This window comes from Oikopleura dioica, chromosome 2 (assembly GCF_907165135.1).
Source record: "Oikopleura dioica chromosome 2, OKI2018_I68_1.0, whole genome shotgun sequence".
NCBI classification, from domain to species: domain Eukaryota; kingdom Metazoa; phylum Chordata; class Appendicularia; order Copelata; family Oikopleuridae; genus Oikopleura; species Oikopleura dioica.
In genome coordinates this window covers 2249694-2264539 of record NC_137292.1, presented here as the reverse complement: position 1 = coordinate 2264539, position 14846 = coordinate 2249694, and the positions used below count along the sequence as shown (strand labels likewise).

Below are 14846 nucleotides of genomic sequence, written 5' to 3'. Positions count from 1 at the left end.
CCATATGTGATATCTATTATTACAGTACTCATTGCATAAAGCTCCACAATGACCTGGATTGCAAACACATGTGAACTCTCCGTTATCTTTAACTTCGCACTGGCCATTACCATTAGCTTCACATTTAGTGGGACTGTCATAGTCGCAAGGAGTAATTTCGCAATGATCACCGGCAAAGTAATCCAGGCACTGACATGCATATGACGTGCTTTTTTTAACTTAAAAAAACCTTAGGTTAACGAAGTTTTCCAGCCCACTTCCGCCTTATAGACCCCCAAACACTATCCCTTTTTAGAATCAGTAGAAAATTTAAAGAACTTTGACGGTTTAAAATTCTAGAAAACTCCACTTCCGGTCGATTCTAGAGCCGGAAGTTGACGAAATTTACGTATTAGGGTAAAGTCTGACCTATCAAAATGATGCTCAAACGATTTCCTATCATTTAAAAAAAGAATCAAGACCAACCGCGGTCATACCAACCGGAAAAAAACTGAAAAAAATCATCAATTTATGCGTTTTTTACATAATTTAACCGGTCGGTTTGATCACGTTTGGGACTGTTTCTTCTGATAAATTGATTACTGGATGAGTCAAAATCTTCTGAGCATCAATTTGATAGGTCAGACTCTAATATTAATCCCAAATTTCGTCGACTTCCGGCTCTAGAATCGACCGGAAGTGGAGTTTTCGAAAATTTTAAACCGTCAAATTTCTTAAAATTTTCTGCTGATTCTAAAAAGGTATAGTGTTCGGGGGTCTATAAGGCGGAAGTGGGCTGGAAAACTTCGTTAACCTTAAAAAAAGCACGTCATATGTACTTCCGATAATTTGACAATAAGAACCATAAAGATATCTATTTTGTGAACAAGGTGTTTCATCGCAAGTGTCTCCAGAATATCCTTCAGCACAGGAACAAATGTAACCATCGCCAGCAAGAACACATGTCCCACCATTCAGGCAGTTGTGATCATCTCATGGTGTATTTTCGCAATTTTCCCCCCGAGTATCCATCTTTGCAAGTACATAGATAATCAGGTGATGACCCATCTTCAAAGTAGTCACATGTCCCTCCATGTTGACAAGGTCCCGGAGTACAAGGATTTTGGTGACATTCTCTCCCAGTAAAACCAGGAGGACAGTCACACTGGTAAGCTCCGTCCTTTACCCAACATGTTCCTCCATGTTGGCAAGACTGGTCTGTGCATGGTGTTATCTCACAAAGAGCTCCTGAATAGGCAGGAGGGCAATCACATCTAAATGTACTTCCCGTTGAAAAGCAGATTCCGTCATTTAAACATGAGTTCAATGAACAGGGATCAAGCGCTAACGTTGACGATAAATTTTGAGAGCTTTGGGTAGAAAGATGCGCGCTTGTCGTTTCATCATCAGCTGTTGCGAAAATTGACTGTGTCGTCGTTGTTTCCGAGCTCGGAATTGTCTTTGATTGATTTTGGACAATAGGGATCGAAATCAAAGCTCCAAGACAAAATACAATAACTGTAATTTTTCAAAGATAACCTTTATACCCTCGTCTTTCTCTCTTACCTAGGATGAAAATTGTTATAATTATCGGTCTCTTTTTCCGTTTCATAAAGTCAACCATTTTTGCGAGAAGCAAAACTGTTTGAAGAAAAAATAAGAAAAGTCTCTTGCAATAGACTGGGCTTGATACCGTCGGAAGCACAGGTGTCCATTGTTTGAGAAAATGCCAGCTCAGGGAACTATCGACACGATAATCGCTCCTGATTGTTTCTTACCGTAGTTATTTCTTTCAAAAATCCTACAGAAAAAGATTTTGAATATTTTCTTTGAATTTTATTCCCATTTGTCTTTTTTCGTAGACAGTTTTATAACAGCTTGATATTCAATGAAAAATTGTGCAGGGATTTCTAACGATGACTGAGATCGGGATCGCTCGAGGCTTTGGTTGCCTGATTTTGTGATCTTCCTCAATGTGCAAAGCCTTAGAATATTCATAGCGAAAGTTTCGCCCGCAGAGTTCGCATTTTAGCGGCAATTTGAACTGAAGACCCGATCGTTTTTTGAATCCACTGCGCTTCTTTGAAGAATTCATCATTGTTCTTTCCCCTTGTGTGAAGTATGTTGTACCGCGAGCGCTTATATTCGCTGTATAAAATACAAATTATATAACTGAGTTATATAACTCTGTCGATTAAGGATCACTGGACCGGGAAAGAATGAAGAAATATTATGTTGAATATGGCGAATAAGCGGTTATATAATTGCCTGATTAGAAAAAAAGAACTCTCAAAATCAATTTTTTCTTCAATGTCCCCTCAGCAAAAAATCAAGGGTTGCACCTTAATTTTTAAGCAGAAAAGCAATCAACAATAACGAGCGTATCTAGGTCACTATATTGATTTTTCTGCAAGGGGTCGTAATTCTTCGCTTTTATTACGATATCTCACTTATATCTGGTCGTTTATATATCTCTACGAAGGATTAGATAATTGACCTAGAAATTGGACATTATATAAAGCTTGTACAATCTTATATGATTCGATTTAAATTTATATCTCTGTCTATTTCTTAATATACGATAAAAATTTGGTTTTTAGTTTTATTAAAACTCAAATTCTCTTTAGCAGACGAAGATATATGTAAAAAAAGGATGATTTCTGACAGGAAAAAATGTTTCGCTAAAGGTTTTCGTTTTCCAACATTTCGATGAAATAATTCAGCTGTCGCTTCTTTTCTTCTTTCTTAATTTTAATATCTTCAAAAAGGGGTTGAAAGAAGGTATCGAACCTGTTGAAGTTGAGATATTAGGCTGCTTGTTAATGATGCTCGTTTTGAAATTGATTTCGCTAAAGTGGATTTTTTAGAAAAAAAAGGGAAATTTTTGCTAAGTTTGTTAATTTTTTGGAAGAAAACTTACGTTCAGGAATTCCAAGAGTAATTTCAAGCGCCGAGGTAACGAACAAAAGCATCGAAAAAAATTGAATCTGTGAAAATCGCATCCTCAATATTCCTTCTCAATCTAAACAGAAAGCCCCTGATTGAGCTGTTTTCCAATCTCGACTTGGATTTGGTAAGGAACGAGAGAAGGGGTTTTATAAGAAAAGCCCATCAAAAAATCATTTGAGGACGTGTTGCGAAAATAAGAATCAGCGAGAAAAAAAACAAGTGTTCTTAGAAAAAAACGATGTTCATGTTCCTCCTTGTTTTTTGGCTCAATACCCAAATTCACTTCGGCTTTGCTTCCCGGCCCCCGAATATTTTGTTTGTCATTACAGGTTCGTTTGGTTATATAAGTAGTTATATAAATCCTATTTTCCAACCCAAGGGAGCGTAAATTAAATTTGCTAATCGAGTTTCAGAGTGCAATAAATAGAACTATTCAACGTCGTTTAGTTATATAATACTCAGATCATCTATCTCACAAAGCTATTAATATCGTAAAATTGATGATTATTTGAAGACGCTTTTGATGGAAGAATTCTCAGTGAAAAAACAAAGCCAGTTGCTCTACCAAATTTAGGAAAATCGGACTAAAAAAGATTCAAATAATTATTCAAATACAAGATAAAAAAAAGTGACTACGGTTCATATAAATACGGTTACTGACAAATCCGATAATGAAAGAAAAACTCCAGCGCGCCGGTCAGTTGTCAGATAAAATTTAACTGAGAGTTTTTCAATAATCTGACTAAAACTTTCCTCTGGTAGGCACGACTTTTACGAGGACCTACTGTGCCTCGCCCCTGTGTGTTCCATCAAGAGCAGCTCTGTTCTCTGGCCGGCATATTCATAAAACAGAAAGCTGGGTAAAAATTTTAATAGAAAAGAAAGCCGTTATGAAACATGTTTTAGAATAATTTTCGAGGGCTTTCAAATGGTGTTGGAAACTGGACCGAGGACTTGAAAAAAGAATTGTTTATCAAGAATTTTTTCTTCCAACCCGAAAAATAGTCTTGAACAAAACTTAGTTCGTTACAAAATTGGTCTATTTGGTAAAATTGATGATCACTCAGGAAATATTTTTCAATAAGAAATCTGTTTTTTCTCTGTCTTCAGTTTTCAGTTGCCCTGTTTTTATAATCCTTCTTTTGAAAAATATAAAGGCGACCATTCAGGTACGTTTTTAATATTCCAGAAGAGAGAAATAATTTCCTCCTCCTTCGATGAATACAATTTTAATGACCGCCTTCAGAATCAGAGCGGATAGAAGCCTGGACATCTAGGGTACAGGTACGCCTCTTTTTGAATAACTAATTTGCTTGTTTTACGTATTTTAAACAGGGATTGACGTTGAGACAGGAGCCTAGACCGACAGTCGAGCTTCTTGGCAATCAAAATACCAAAAAGTAGCACTTAGTACCTCCTCTCCGCCTTTTTCTCCTTCAGAGTTCAACTCAAAGATTGGATGCGACTGAAAAAAGTGAGGTCGTTCATCAAAAAGGCGTCAAAAAATTCATCTTCTCCATGGCTTGCCTACTACGGAATTAACCTCCCTCACCCTTATCGAACCAATTCTGCAGGGCCCAATGCTGGTGGATCTACATTTAAGACTTCGCCCTATTATTTGAAGAAAGTGGACAAATCAAAGATCAAAGCTCCAGTTTGGAAGAAATTCCAAGACCTTCATCCTGTCGACCAATACGCGGTCGTTACAAAAAACTGCTCTGGAAGCTGGTCAAACGAAGAAATTCTCGAAATCCGCGCGTACTACTTTGCGATGCTTGCAGAAGTGGATGCGATTCTCGGCGAGCTTTTCCGTTCAATTCCAAATTTGAACGAAACCGTCGTCTTTTTCACTTCTGATCATGGAGATCTCGCGATGGAGCATCAACAGTACTACAAGATGAGTTTCTATGAAGGCTCCGTCAGGTCGTTCATCAAAAAAATATTCGAAAATCAACATTTTCTTTCTTGATGTTCAGAGTTCCACTAATTGCCGCTGGGCCGCCATTCAAAAGTGACATGAGAAAACATGAGCCACGAAGTCTTTTGGATATTTATCCGACTTTGTTGTCCTTAGCCAATACAGTAAGTCAGCTCGAGTCAAGAATGGAGTTTCAGTCAATATCAATTAAGACGACCGAACATGAAATTGACGGATTGAGCCTGTTGCCGGACAAGAGAATCAGTTCAAACCGCCCTGTATTAGGAAACGGATGAGTTCAGTAGAACAAAATTGGCCATTAATAAAAAATGCCTGCAGAAAAAAAAACACTGACCAGAATTAAATGAAAAAGCGGGTCAAAATCTTGGTTTTGAAAAGACCTGTCTTGATTAAAAATTTACCTTGTTCTGGGAAAAATTGGTTACAGTAACTGACATCTGTCAAAAAGCACAGTACCATGCAGAACATATGAACGCGTCTGGTTACATGATCGTACAAGGAGACTACAAGTTCATTTTCTACAGTCAGCATCGATACCAACTTTTCGATCTGAAAAATGATCCCGAAGAACTTCATGAAATTCAGGATGAAAATATTGCTCGAAAACTCCGTCGCGGTAAAAAAACGCTTATCAATTTGAATACAGAATGAATTCTAGAGCTGCTGAAGCACCTTGATGTTCAATCAGTGACTGAAAAAGTTGAGCGATACAACAAAGAATCATTCCTTCAGTGGAGAAATCAGAAAGGAGAGGATTATGAAGATGCAATAAGGTCTGAAATTAAATTTGATGGAATTCTGAAAAATGCATTCTAGCAATCTTCGCTGGGCCGAGCATTTCAACGAAAATAAGCATAAAAATCTCGCCCTGATCGATCGCTGGCTTTACGACTTGCCGACAATTTCACTTGAAGTTGACAATAAAAACCCACCAAAATAAATGAGAAATCCTAGCAAGATGTTTATTTTCGTTAAAACTTTGCAAGGAAGGCATCATGAAGATTATTTCGGGGGGAAAATTGGTAACGCGCCGATTTTCCTACAGTTGTTTTTCTTCTTGTTGATATCTTTGATCACGTGAGTAAAACGGCGAAGCCAGGAGCCGCGTTTTCCGCAGTTTTGATTGAGCTTTCATCGAGGAGTTTTCTCACATCTAACAATAAACCGTCACGTGATTAGATTTCCGAGTTACCTTGAAGACAAAAGTTGCCCATTTCTTCAACGATATTCTTCGGAACATTCGTTTTCAAAAACTGCTGTCGTTGAATTTGCCCCAAAACTTCTTCAAAACCATTTCGCTCCTCAATTTCCTTCAGTTGAGCTGGAATAAGTGTGCACTTCTTTTGTTCAATGTGATGAATTGCGTCGAGAAAAACTTGACTCAACCGGTGGGTGTATTTTCGAATGAGCCCGCCACGAACAAACCATAAACTCGTCGGTTGCTCGAGAAGGCCGGTTTTTTTCAATGGAGCTTATGTGAGTTTATTTTTCGATGATATTAAAAATGGCATACCATGATATGAACTAGAGCCTCTAATTCAAATGCCCTAAGGAGAAGCTATTTTCATGAAAAAATTTTTATAAAACTCTTCCTGTCGGACATAAAAGCGCAAATTCCATGAAAAACGAACATTTTTCGATCGTTTTCTTCAAAAAATTTGTCTTTTTTATAAAAAAAGTTTGTGATTACCTGCATTTCTTGCAATAAACTCTCTGGTACTTCACTTGCTTCCATAAAACTCGAGTTCAAAAGCACTAGAATTGTTAAAACCTTCATTTTTCCTAGCCTTTTTTGATCCTGATTCGCTTATCAGGGCTGGTTATAAAAGGATGAAATGTTAAATTTCATGCTCCGATGTTCTATTGATGACCCGTGCAGAAATTGAACACGTTTTTCCCTTTTTCGTTTTCGATTTAGAAATTATCTTCTATTCAAAGTCGATTTTATTGATCAAAGAAAGAACAGGCTCTACATTTAATTTCCACGAATCCTCGTTGAATGGAACTTTTTTCAATGTCATAACTTGCTCTCGCCGGTCGCAGAATTTGTCGATCTTGGGGATGAGATCGTTTTTGACGCGGAAAATGAAGCCGACCCAGTTTTTGGCGCCGCTGATTCGAGAACTTTCGGTGAGAATTTCAGTCTGTGAGGAGAGGATTTCGCCGTATTGTTCCAAGTTGTTGTCCAAGTTGGTCAACTTGGACTTGGCTTCGCTAAAATGAAAATTTTGCCCCTTGAACCAATCAAAATGCAACATGCTTTGCTTTGACCAATCATAAAACGAATATTTACTTGTCAATGGACTTCAGCAAAGCTTTTTTCCGCTTCTCTAGAATCTCGAAAATCTCATGAAAAGCATTAAGAATCCTCTGATTCTCCGAGAGCTGTAGATTTCTCGATGTTTTGAGCGCTTCTTCGTACAGTTTGCAAATTTCCCTAAAACTCCCTTTTTTTTTGAAATTTGAGAAACTCGAACCTAAGTTCTTTGAGAATATTTTTCGATCTGTCCAAGCTTTTTTCGAGCTCTTCTTTTTCGAGTTGAAATGAGTCCTTGACGACAGTCACGTGGCAGTTTTTATGAGCTCCGAAGCACTTGCACAAAGTGCATGTGAGTTCAGAACAGTCGTTACAGTAGATGTTCAGCTTCTGGTTCTTGTGAGTTTTGCAGCTTGGAGGGATGTACTTCAGCGCTACTGTTTTTCGTGATCGGGGTGGAGGAAGAGTTTTGCCTGATTTTTTTCTAGAGAAAAATGGTAGAAAGGAGGATGAAGGGTAAAATTACAGTTTCTCATGCTTTTCGAAAGTTTCGATAAATTGCTCAATGACGAGATTTCGCGTTAGTCCATGAATTCCATGCATGTCAAGGACGACTTCTTTTCGGCAACAGGGACATCTGATTTTGTGACGATCGCTACGAGCATTTCGCATCACGATTGCTATGGAAAAGGGTTGATACATGTTGACTCGTTGGAAAACCTTTGTTGTCGAAAATATTCTGGGCACATTTTTGGCAAAGATTATGGGCGCATGGTAGCATAAGAATCGGTCGTTTCAGTCGCTCTCGGCATTCTTAGATTGGCTTGGAATTTTCTCAGAGAAAGTAAAGAGAATAAAGATGGTTTTTCAATGAAATATCGAGATTAAAGTTTTTTGTCTTGTTTCTTAACAAAAACCATAAGTGAGAATTTTGCCTCATAAATTGATATATTTTTGCCTGAATACAATCGAGATAAATAAAAAATATGTTTGACATTCCTCCGGTAAAATTTCTTCTGATCTTCTTCTGATATATTTCATAAATAAATCAAAATTGAACCTGATGAAATAAATCAAGCCATTTTCCTGGACATGAGATCGCCCGATCAACTTTGCTCTCAGTCGTCTCTTCTGGAGGTTTTTCTTCTTCTTTCTTTTCTTCTGGAACACCGTGATTTTGCAGATCTCTGATAAACTGATCCATGACAGTGCAAAAATCGATCTTCTTCTGACAGAAAAGGGACACGTGTTGACCCTTTTCAGGCGTTAAGCTTATCAACTGTGACCTGGCCAAATCATGAGCAGCGTCTCGCCATCGAAAATAAATGACTTGCCTTTTTTGCCCAAGAAACTTGCAATTCAGATGCCGAGACAGAAAACTTCTCTGATATTCCATGAGGTCAATAATAATTTTTCCAAAATGAGAATGGGCTGACTTACTCTGTATAATAAAGGAATAACTAATTATGTGAGGAAAACTAGCTAGCATTACACTCGCTCAACTTGCTTTACTAAACTGACTAACATTACAGACTGTTTGATTCTCGAAAAACATAATCGCTGGAGGATTTTTCAAAGTCAGAATTTTTAGAATGACAGAATCCCGAAAATATTCTCAAAAAAATCACCTTGAGATGAAGAAAGTATATTTTCAGTAAAAAGAAAACCTAATAATCGTCGATGATCATTTTTTTCCCGTTCTTATTTGTAAAAAAAAACGAGTAAACATTTCAAATGTTACATTTGCTTAGTGCTCAAGCGATGACTTTTCCTCTTTACAAGCAATAATTCTAAAAATGAAAATACCATTGCATCCAGACGAATTGACAAAAGAGAGCGTGAAGAAATGGCTTGGATGTTTCACGAGAAAACTAGAAAGATGGACAAGTCGTAATGATTTAGACAGATTGATTTTATCAGTTGACAGGATACATGAAGATTTCAAGATCGCGATCAATGGGTCATTGCAGAATATATACACTGGGTGGGACAAGATTATTTTCCGAGACGAGGAAGGGCAAGTCTTTTTTCCTGGCCAGGAGTGTGAGTCAGCCGACCTCGGGGGCTTACGATGGACCGTTACTGAATTGCAGAAAATAATTCTTGAGCGAAATCCTGATTTTAAAAATAAGACAATTCTACGATCAGAATTGCAAGAAGAATTCGGCGAATGGACACTTGGTCGTTCTTTCGAGGAGAAGATCCTTTCTGTTGGTGGAGAAGCAATTGTCTTTCAAGAGATATTTGGAGAACTGAAAGTCGTTGTTCGAGTTCAATGTTTTGATCCAGCACTTTTTGCAGCGAAACAGGATCTTTTCTTTTATATTCATCTTTCAAAAGGTTTTTTCCGTTTTTATTATTTACTAGAACCTGAAATTTAGATTATGAAATTGCTGAAAAAATTAACTCCGAGAAAAACAAGTTTCATATTATACCAAGGGCAATTCCATCACACGAAAATGTTATAAAAAATTTCTGCAATATTCAAATATTTTTAAAAGAAGATGAAAAAAAGGAAGACTGTCTAGGATGGATAACAATCATGGAAAAATGTGATTCTGATTTGAGAATAAGGCTCAAGAATGAGGATTTGAGTCTGGACGAAAGAAAATTAATATCAATAGGCGTCTCGGAGGGATACAAGTATTTGACGGAAATCTATATCCATCATATGGACAGAAAACCTGAAAATATCCTTCTTAAAAATGGAAAGCCAAAATGGACTGATTTCGGCATCGTAACTAACGAATCAATGAGAATAAGTTATTGTGAAATGGGCTATGCAAGGAAAGGATGCAAGTACGAAGATGTTCATTCTCTACGTAAGTTAAACCTTAAAATTTATAGTTTATCTTATTTTTGCTTTCGAACAGGCGCTGGTTCTGCAGGATTTTCTAGTATCAGCCAACTTTGCGAAGGCAGTGGTGGTTTTTTGACAAATTTACATGTTTTGATTATTTGCGACTGGAAAACTGCATGGAGTGTTCTTTATAATCCTTTAACGACAGAAGAAAAAGAAAATATCAGAAAGAAAATAAACGAGGTAAAACATAATTGAAAATTGCAATCATTTAGATGAAATAAAGAAAAACTTGCAGCACAGAATTGACCAATCTTTTTTTCCGCTCAAAAGCTTAGATTATACCGATTTTCATGGTTAAAATTATGCAAAAAACAACAACCGACGACACCAAAAATGATCTGATAAGATAGCAAAAAGGGCCATATTGAGCGAATTTTGAGCCAATTTAAATATTCTTTTCGCAAGATTTCTTCTATATTAGCTTCTATTTGACCCATTTTAAATAACGAAAATTCATCGGAAAGATTGCCTAAAAAAAATGACGTCATTTTCTAGAAAAATTTTCCTAAGTAAAATATATTTAAGTGTATCGTTTTTTCTCTTGAGCACAAACAATTGACATGTCGTTATTTCTGCTGTTAAAAATTTTTAATTATAATTTTTGTAATCGCCATAATTAGGACGAATATTTTGATGAATATTGGGTTAACCCAAGCTACGGTGAAGATCACGAAAAAGAAGTCTCAAAGCTGACCAAAATTATCTCTCTCAAAAAAACGTCATTTTCCTCTTTTGATGATCCGAATTTGACAAAATCCTCTGCAATGGCGAATTTAAAACAGCGATTCAAGAGAACCATGAAAAACGAGTTTACAAATGTTACTCAAAATGTTCTCGATCAGAAAGGAAGCAATCTCTGTGTTCCAATTTCAGTCAGCGTCATTTTGAGATGGGCGATCAAGAATGATTTGAAAGTTAATGATAAAAGAATGAATGATGATTATACTCTTGAAAACATTCTCATAGTTCTGACGATGATCATTTTCCCTCGAAGTTTGGCTGGATTTACTCTAAATCCGAAAATGGAAGAGCAAGAATTCCAGGATAATGATATTGAAATGCTTCTGAAGAGACTCAAATTTGAAACATTTTTTCATAAAAGTGGATGGGATATTTTGCACATTGATACTCTACGTACAAAATCTGAGTTTGACTTTCAAAAAGGTTGTTTTATCTTTTTAGGAATTAATTATTTATTCGAAAGTTCTGCTTCACGAAAAATTCACCTTTCAACGTCCCTTGGTGGTTACCGGCACATTTCTCAACACCGACGGAAGTTTAATTTTTCACCAAATGGTACTTGACCGAGTCGAATACTCCGAATATATTCTTCAAAATACTTTGATCGCTCATTCTTCTTCTCAAATAAGAATCCCTCTCAAAAGACCATATTACGCAAGTAACAGAATGATGGAAGAATGCCACAACTGTTTTTATGATTATATTTATTACGGAGACAAGGGAGAGTTTTTAACACTTACTAATGAACACGTCAACAAAATGAAAGAAGAAACATGGTATCTTCTTCCTCAAGCATACTCAGTAACTCTTACGCCAAAACACAATGTTCGCAATTTCTAATTCATTGTTCTGTACATTTCGATGCAAATAAAATTCTTTTGTTAAACAAGGGTCGGAAATTTCAGGGCCATGATCACGGTAGGCGCCGATATTTTTTTGGGTGAACCTATGGGAGGTACTCTTCCAGAACATACACATGGCCCTCGCTTAACCCAACATCGACGAGCAAAATTTAACCTGTTTTTGAAAATTGCCATCCTTGTAGTCAAAATCTCCAAAGCCTTTGCCGAGAGCTTATTCTTTGAAATATTTCAAATGAAAAATAAAAATTTCGAGACTGAAACAAAATTGAACATGGCAGTATTCTTGACCTTCCATGGTCACTCAGTTCAATCGCTGGAATTTCTCAATAATGAGAAATGCGCATTTGGAATAAAAAACAATTGAAATAATTCTTCGTGAAAGAGCTCAAAAGATTCAAGCACCCTTGAAGTCAAGACGAATAAAAAACATTATCAGAAAAATTTGTTTCGGAAGAATTAGCTCAAATAAAATGAATAGTGATAATTTTGAAATCGACACGAAGCTAAATTTGTCAGTTCTGAGAGATCCAGATAGTCCTGAAGAAAGCGATAATAATGAAACAATCGAAACAAAATCGGAAGATTCCGAGTTTTCATCAGGGACGACCCTCAAAACAGCGTATGCTCATGAAAAGGAGCCGTTTACCAATATTATCGAGGGCGTACTGAATCAAATCGAAGTTCAGGAATCGAGTTGTGATAACCTCTTTTGACGATTGGAAATTCTCGAACTCAGTAAAAAGAGCGCAAAACTAGAGCACATGAAAAACAATCTAAAAGAAAGCTTGGTCGCTCCAGAAGAGCTCACAGAAATCCCGGGATCAGAAGAAATCGAAATTCAAGCGGCGAAAACTGCAGAAAAATTCAAAGATATCAAACAAGTCATTTTCGAGGTCCAGTCTCAGGCGGAAACGCGCGCAGCTGCTTTCAAAAAAGTTTCAGAATAGGATTTTTTTCTCGGTTGAAAATTTTTATTCTGGTGAAGTTTGGAGATAGAAAAACGCTTCGTTGACATTTTTGAAAGCCAAACTCGCCGATTTGAGAAGATTCAGAAAGAAAATTTCGACAAAATCGCTTCCCAAACCGCTGATCTTTCAAATAGAATCGCGAGTTTCTCCGAATTTCTGGCGAAAATGGAAACGAGTTTGAATGAAAGCCGACTTCGAGAGAGGCAGAAAAGACAGCAATTGAGATTGATGGCGACTATGTTTGGCGAACCACTAGGTTTGTCCGATCCGGCAGTGGTGAAAGACCGGCAGTTCGGGCTTTCTAGCGGCAGAGGCGGAGATCTACCGAGGCTGGATTATTCAACGTGGCAACCCGAGCTTGTTGATGACCCGGAGCCCTTTGTAGAAGTCGATTTTCAAAAGCCCTTTGTCGTCCGCGGCTTGCTGTTACGGTAAAACATCGTTTCTAGAGCGCTTCTGCATTTCTTTAGCTCTGAGAAAGGAGAGCACTACGAAAAACTATGCCTGATAAAAGATGTAAAAATTGAGTTCTACGATCTTTCTTGCGCGAGAAAGAATTATTATGACGGAAGATGGCTGGTTGGAAATTCTAGAGTTGCGACAACGCAACTCGTGGCTCTGCCTTATCCGATCAAGGGACGGGTTGGGAAAATTGGTTCTTTGACCAATCAGAAGGCACTATTTTCTTGATTATCCAATCAAAGGAAAACTGTCTTTTGATTGGCTTAGACGACAAAAACTAGGGCCTGATTGGCTAAGAAATTTTGAAAAAGAATTTGCCCATCCTTCTTCAAGGGAATGGGAATACGGATCTTTCTGAAAGGCAGCTTATTCATGAAGTGCTCGCTAGAAATCCTCGGCGATCAAGTCAACCTCGGCGAAGATCTCGACCTCGACACAGGAATCTACAAAAGAAGAACGGTAGACAATCACCGAACAAGTCACATGATTCAGCCGTCCTTTCTGACCGGAGTGAGGATCAGAATCTCCTTTCTAACGGACGAAACATGCAAAGTCCGACAATTCTCATTCTTCGCGAATGACAAGGAAAACAAATCAAAACACTTGGCGACTTTCAAAGCGCCAAAAACAACGAACACGTGGGTGACTTATGCTTTTTCAAAAGTCATGCATACCTGGTCTGTTCAGGTATTTCTTAACTTCCTCTTTCTTCGAAATCAAGAGCTTGCTATTCTTAATTTTATCTCTAGGTCGAGCCAAAAATCGACTTTAAACTTGGATCAGACGCTGTCGTCAGGATAAAATACCAATTTCTCGGATATTTCGATAAGGGTTACTCTATTGGAGAAAATACTGAAGGAACAATTAGACTTGAAACTTACTGAGTAACGACTACTGTATCAATAAAATATCTTGATGACTACTCAAAGACTTTCACAGAGGGCGAAAAACATGGTCTCTCTGCCAAATCAATCGGCAAAAAACTTCCTAGAAAGTGCTTATTTAACCGGTTATCGCAGGGCTCCACCGCCAGCTGCTTGTTTTGAGATCGATAAAAATCGGTCAGGAGCAAGCCCTTTTCTTTCATTTCTATCGGATCCCTCTTTCGTTTCTGAAAAATGATTCGTTTAATTTTGGGTCTCTTTACTTTGAGTTTCGCAGATAGAGAGAAAACTTCATGCACTTGGGAAAAGCACGATGGTCAAATACTTCAGGGTTCGCCGTTGAAAACTTTCACGAGCTTGGACAAAGCCAAGGCGAGATGCAAAATGATGGGAGAGGAGTGCGCTGGGGTAGACATTGTCACGCTTCGTGGAGTAACGAAATTTCGCGTGATGGGAAGTGATAATTTAATCGCTAGAAATGGATCTGAAGCATGTGAAGGGATCCTAGCTTCTGCTGAATCTCCCACTTCTAGCGTAGTTTGCCTGCTCTCTATATCTGGACGAGTGAAGAAAACGAGTAAAGTATCTTTGACGTCTGTATTTCGAGCTGGAGTAAAATAGAGGTTAATTCACGAACTGCGTGAATTACCGAATGGAGAGAAATACACGGCGGCGACCGAGCAAAGCTCGATCTAGATAAGCAAGTGACCTTAGGGGACGAGGGAGTCTAACGAATCTAAGATCCCAATACCCCCCATGAGACTGAAACGTCCTCTAAGGCCAAAGTGTGTGATTTTTGCAGGAGTATAAGCGTAAGATGAGTAACATGGCAGGTTCGAAACGTCGAGGCAGTCTGATTCGCGTTAAAAAACCCTTTTTTGGGAAAAAGCTTGAATCAGATGCGAAGTTTTCGTGATGTCCGAGCGGTGATGACATGAAGG

The 14846-nt window shown here is 37.8% G+C and overlaps 4 protein-coding genes and 1 long non-coding RNA gene across 5 annotated transcripts; 3 read left to right on the top strand and 2 right to left on the bottom strand.

Moving 5' to 3' along the window:
- Positions 1-2603: 2603 nt before the first annotated feature.
- LOC145698823 (uncharacterized) lies at positions 2604-3197 on the bottom strand. Its single transcript, XR_014133953.1, has 3 exons — positions 2900-3197; positions 2770-2828; positions 2604-2723 (listed from the first exon to the last, which is right to left on the bottom strand). It is a non-coding gene; the product is annotated as an uncharacterized LOC145698823 (long non-coding RNA).
- A 402-nt stretch (positions 3198-3599) lies between these two features.
- Positions 3600-5807, top strand: LOC145697586 (arylsulfatase K-like). The gene is made up of 11 exons (XM_081774807.1): positions 3600-3624; positions 3691-3788; positions 3835-3896; positions 4046-4097; positions 4264-4328; positions 4369-4851; positions 4905-5010; positions 5059-5124; positions 5321-5483; positions 5526-5640; positions 5684-5807. The coding sequence occupies exons 1-11, from the start codon at positions 3600-3602 to the stop codon at positions 5805-5807; spliced, it is 1359 nt and encodes a 452-aa protein (XP_081630933.1).
- Positions 5808-6459: 652 nt separating this feature from the next.
- On the bottom strand, positions 6460-8395 carry LOC145697379 (tripartite motif-containing protein 54-like). The gene is made up of 7 exons (XM_081774573.1): positions 8213-8395; positions 7845-7939; positions 7651-7804; positions 7345-7608; positions 7161-7304; positions 6558-7081; positions 6460-6514 (listed from the first exon to the last, which is right to left on the bottom strand). The coding sequence occupies exons 1-6, from the start codon at positions 8326-8328 to the stop codon at positions 6796-6798; spliced, it is 1059 nt and encodes a 352-aa protein (XP_081630699.1). The 5' UTR covers positions 8329-8395; the 3' UTR covers positions 6460-6514; positions 6558-6795.
- A 636-nt stretch (positions 8396-9031) lies between these two features.
- LOC145697585 (uncharacterized) lies at positions 9032-11568 on the top strand. Its single transcript, XM_081774806.1, has 5 exons — positions 9032-9464; positions 9506-9946; positions 9998-10167; positions 10608-11151; positions 11192-11568. The coding sequence occupies exons 2-5, from the start codon at positions 9667-9669 to the stop codon at positions 11566-11568; spliced, it is 1371 nt and encodes a 456-aa protein (XP_081630932.1). The 5' UTR covers positions 9032-9464; positions 9506-9666.
- A 1787-nt stretch (positions 11569-13355) lies between these two features.
- On the top strand, positions 13356-13930 carry LOC145700112 (uncharacterized). Its single transcript, XM_081777369.1, has 2 exons — positions 13356-13708; positions 13771-13930. The coding sequence occupies exons 1-2, from the start codon at positions 13358-13360 to the stop codon at positions 13903-13905; spliced, it is 486 nt and encodes a 161-aa protein (XP_081633495.1). The 5' UTR covers positions 13356-13357; the 3' UTR covers positions 13906-13930.
- The last annotated feature ends 916 nt before the right edge of the window (positions 13931-14846 follow it).

Bases quoted from the DNA above. Each gene is read 5' to 3' on its own strand.
- LOC145697586 (XM_081774807.1), top strand. From the start codon at position 3,600: ATGAAAGAAAAACTCCAGCGCGCCG. The intron at 5,011-5,058 runs GTAAGTCAGCTC...ATATCAATTAAG, and splicing joins TGTTGTCCTTAGCCAATACA to ACGACCGAACATGAAATTGA. The intron at 5,641-5,683 runs GTCTGAAATTAA...AATGCATTCTAG, and splicing joins GATTATGAAGATGCAATAAG to CAATCTTCGCTGGGCCGAGC.
- LOC145697379 (XM_081774573.1), bottom strand. From the start codon at position 8,328: ATGGATCAGTTTATCAGAGATCTGCAAAATCACGGTGTTCCAGAAGAA. The intron at 7,609-7,650 runs GTAATTTTACCC...ATTTTTCTCTAG, and splicing joins TTCGAAAAGCATGAGAAACT to AAAAAAATCAGGCAAAACTC. The intron at 7,305-7,344 runs GTTCGAGTTTCT...AGGGAGTTTTAG, and splicing joins AATATTCTCAAAGAACTTAG to GGAAATTTGCAAACTGTACG.
- LOC145697585 (XM_081774806.1), top strand. From the start codon at position 9,667: ATGGAAAAATGTGATTCTGATTTGAGAATAAGGCTCAAGAATGAGGAT. The intron at 10,168-10,607 runs GTAAAACATAAT...CGCCATAATTAG, and splicing joins TCAGAAAGAAAATAAACGAG to GACGAATATTTTGATGAATA. The intron at 11,152-11,191 runs GTTGTTTTATCT...TTTATTCGAAAG, and splicing joins TGAGTTTGACTTTCAAAAAG to TTCTGCTTCACGAAAAATTC.
- LOC145700112 (XM_081777369.1), top strand. From the start codon at position 13,358: ATGGGAATACGGATCTTTCTGAAAGGCAGCTTATTCATGAAGTGCTCG. The intron at 13,709-13,770 runs GTATTTCTTAAC...TTTTATCTCTAG, and splicing joins TGCATACCTGGTCTGTTCAG to GTCGAGCCAAAAATCGACTT.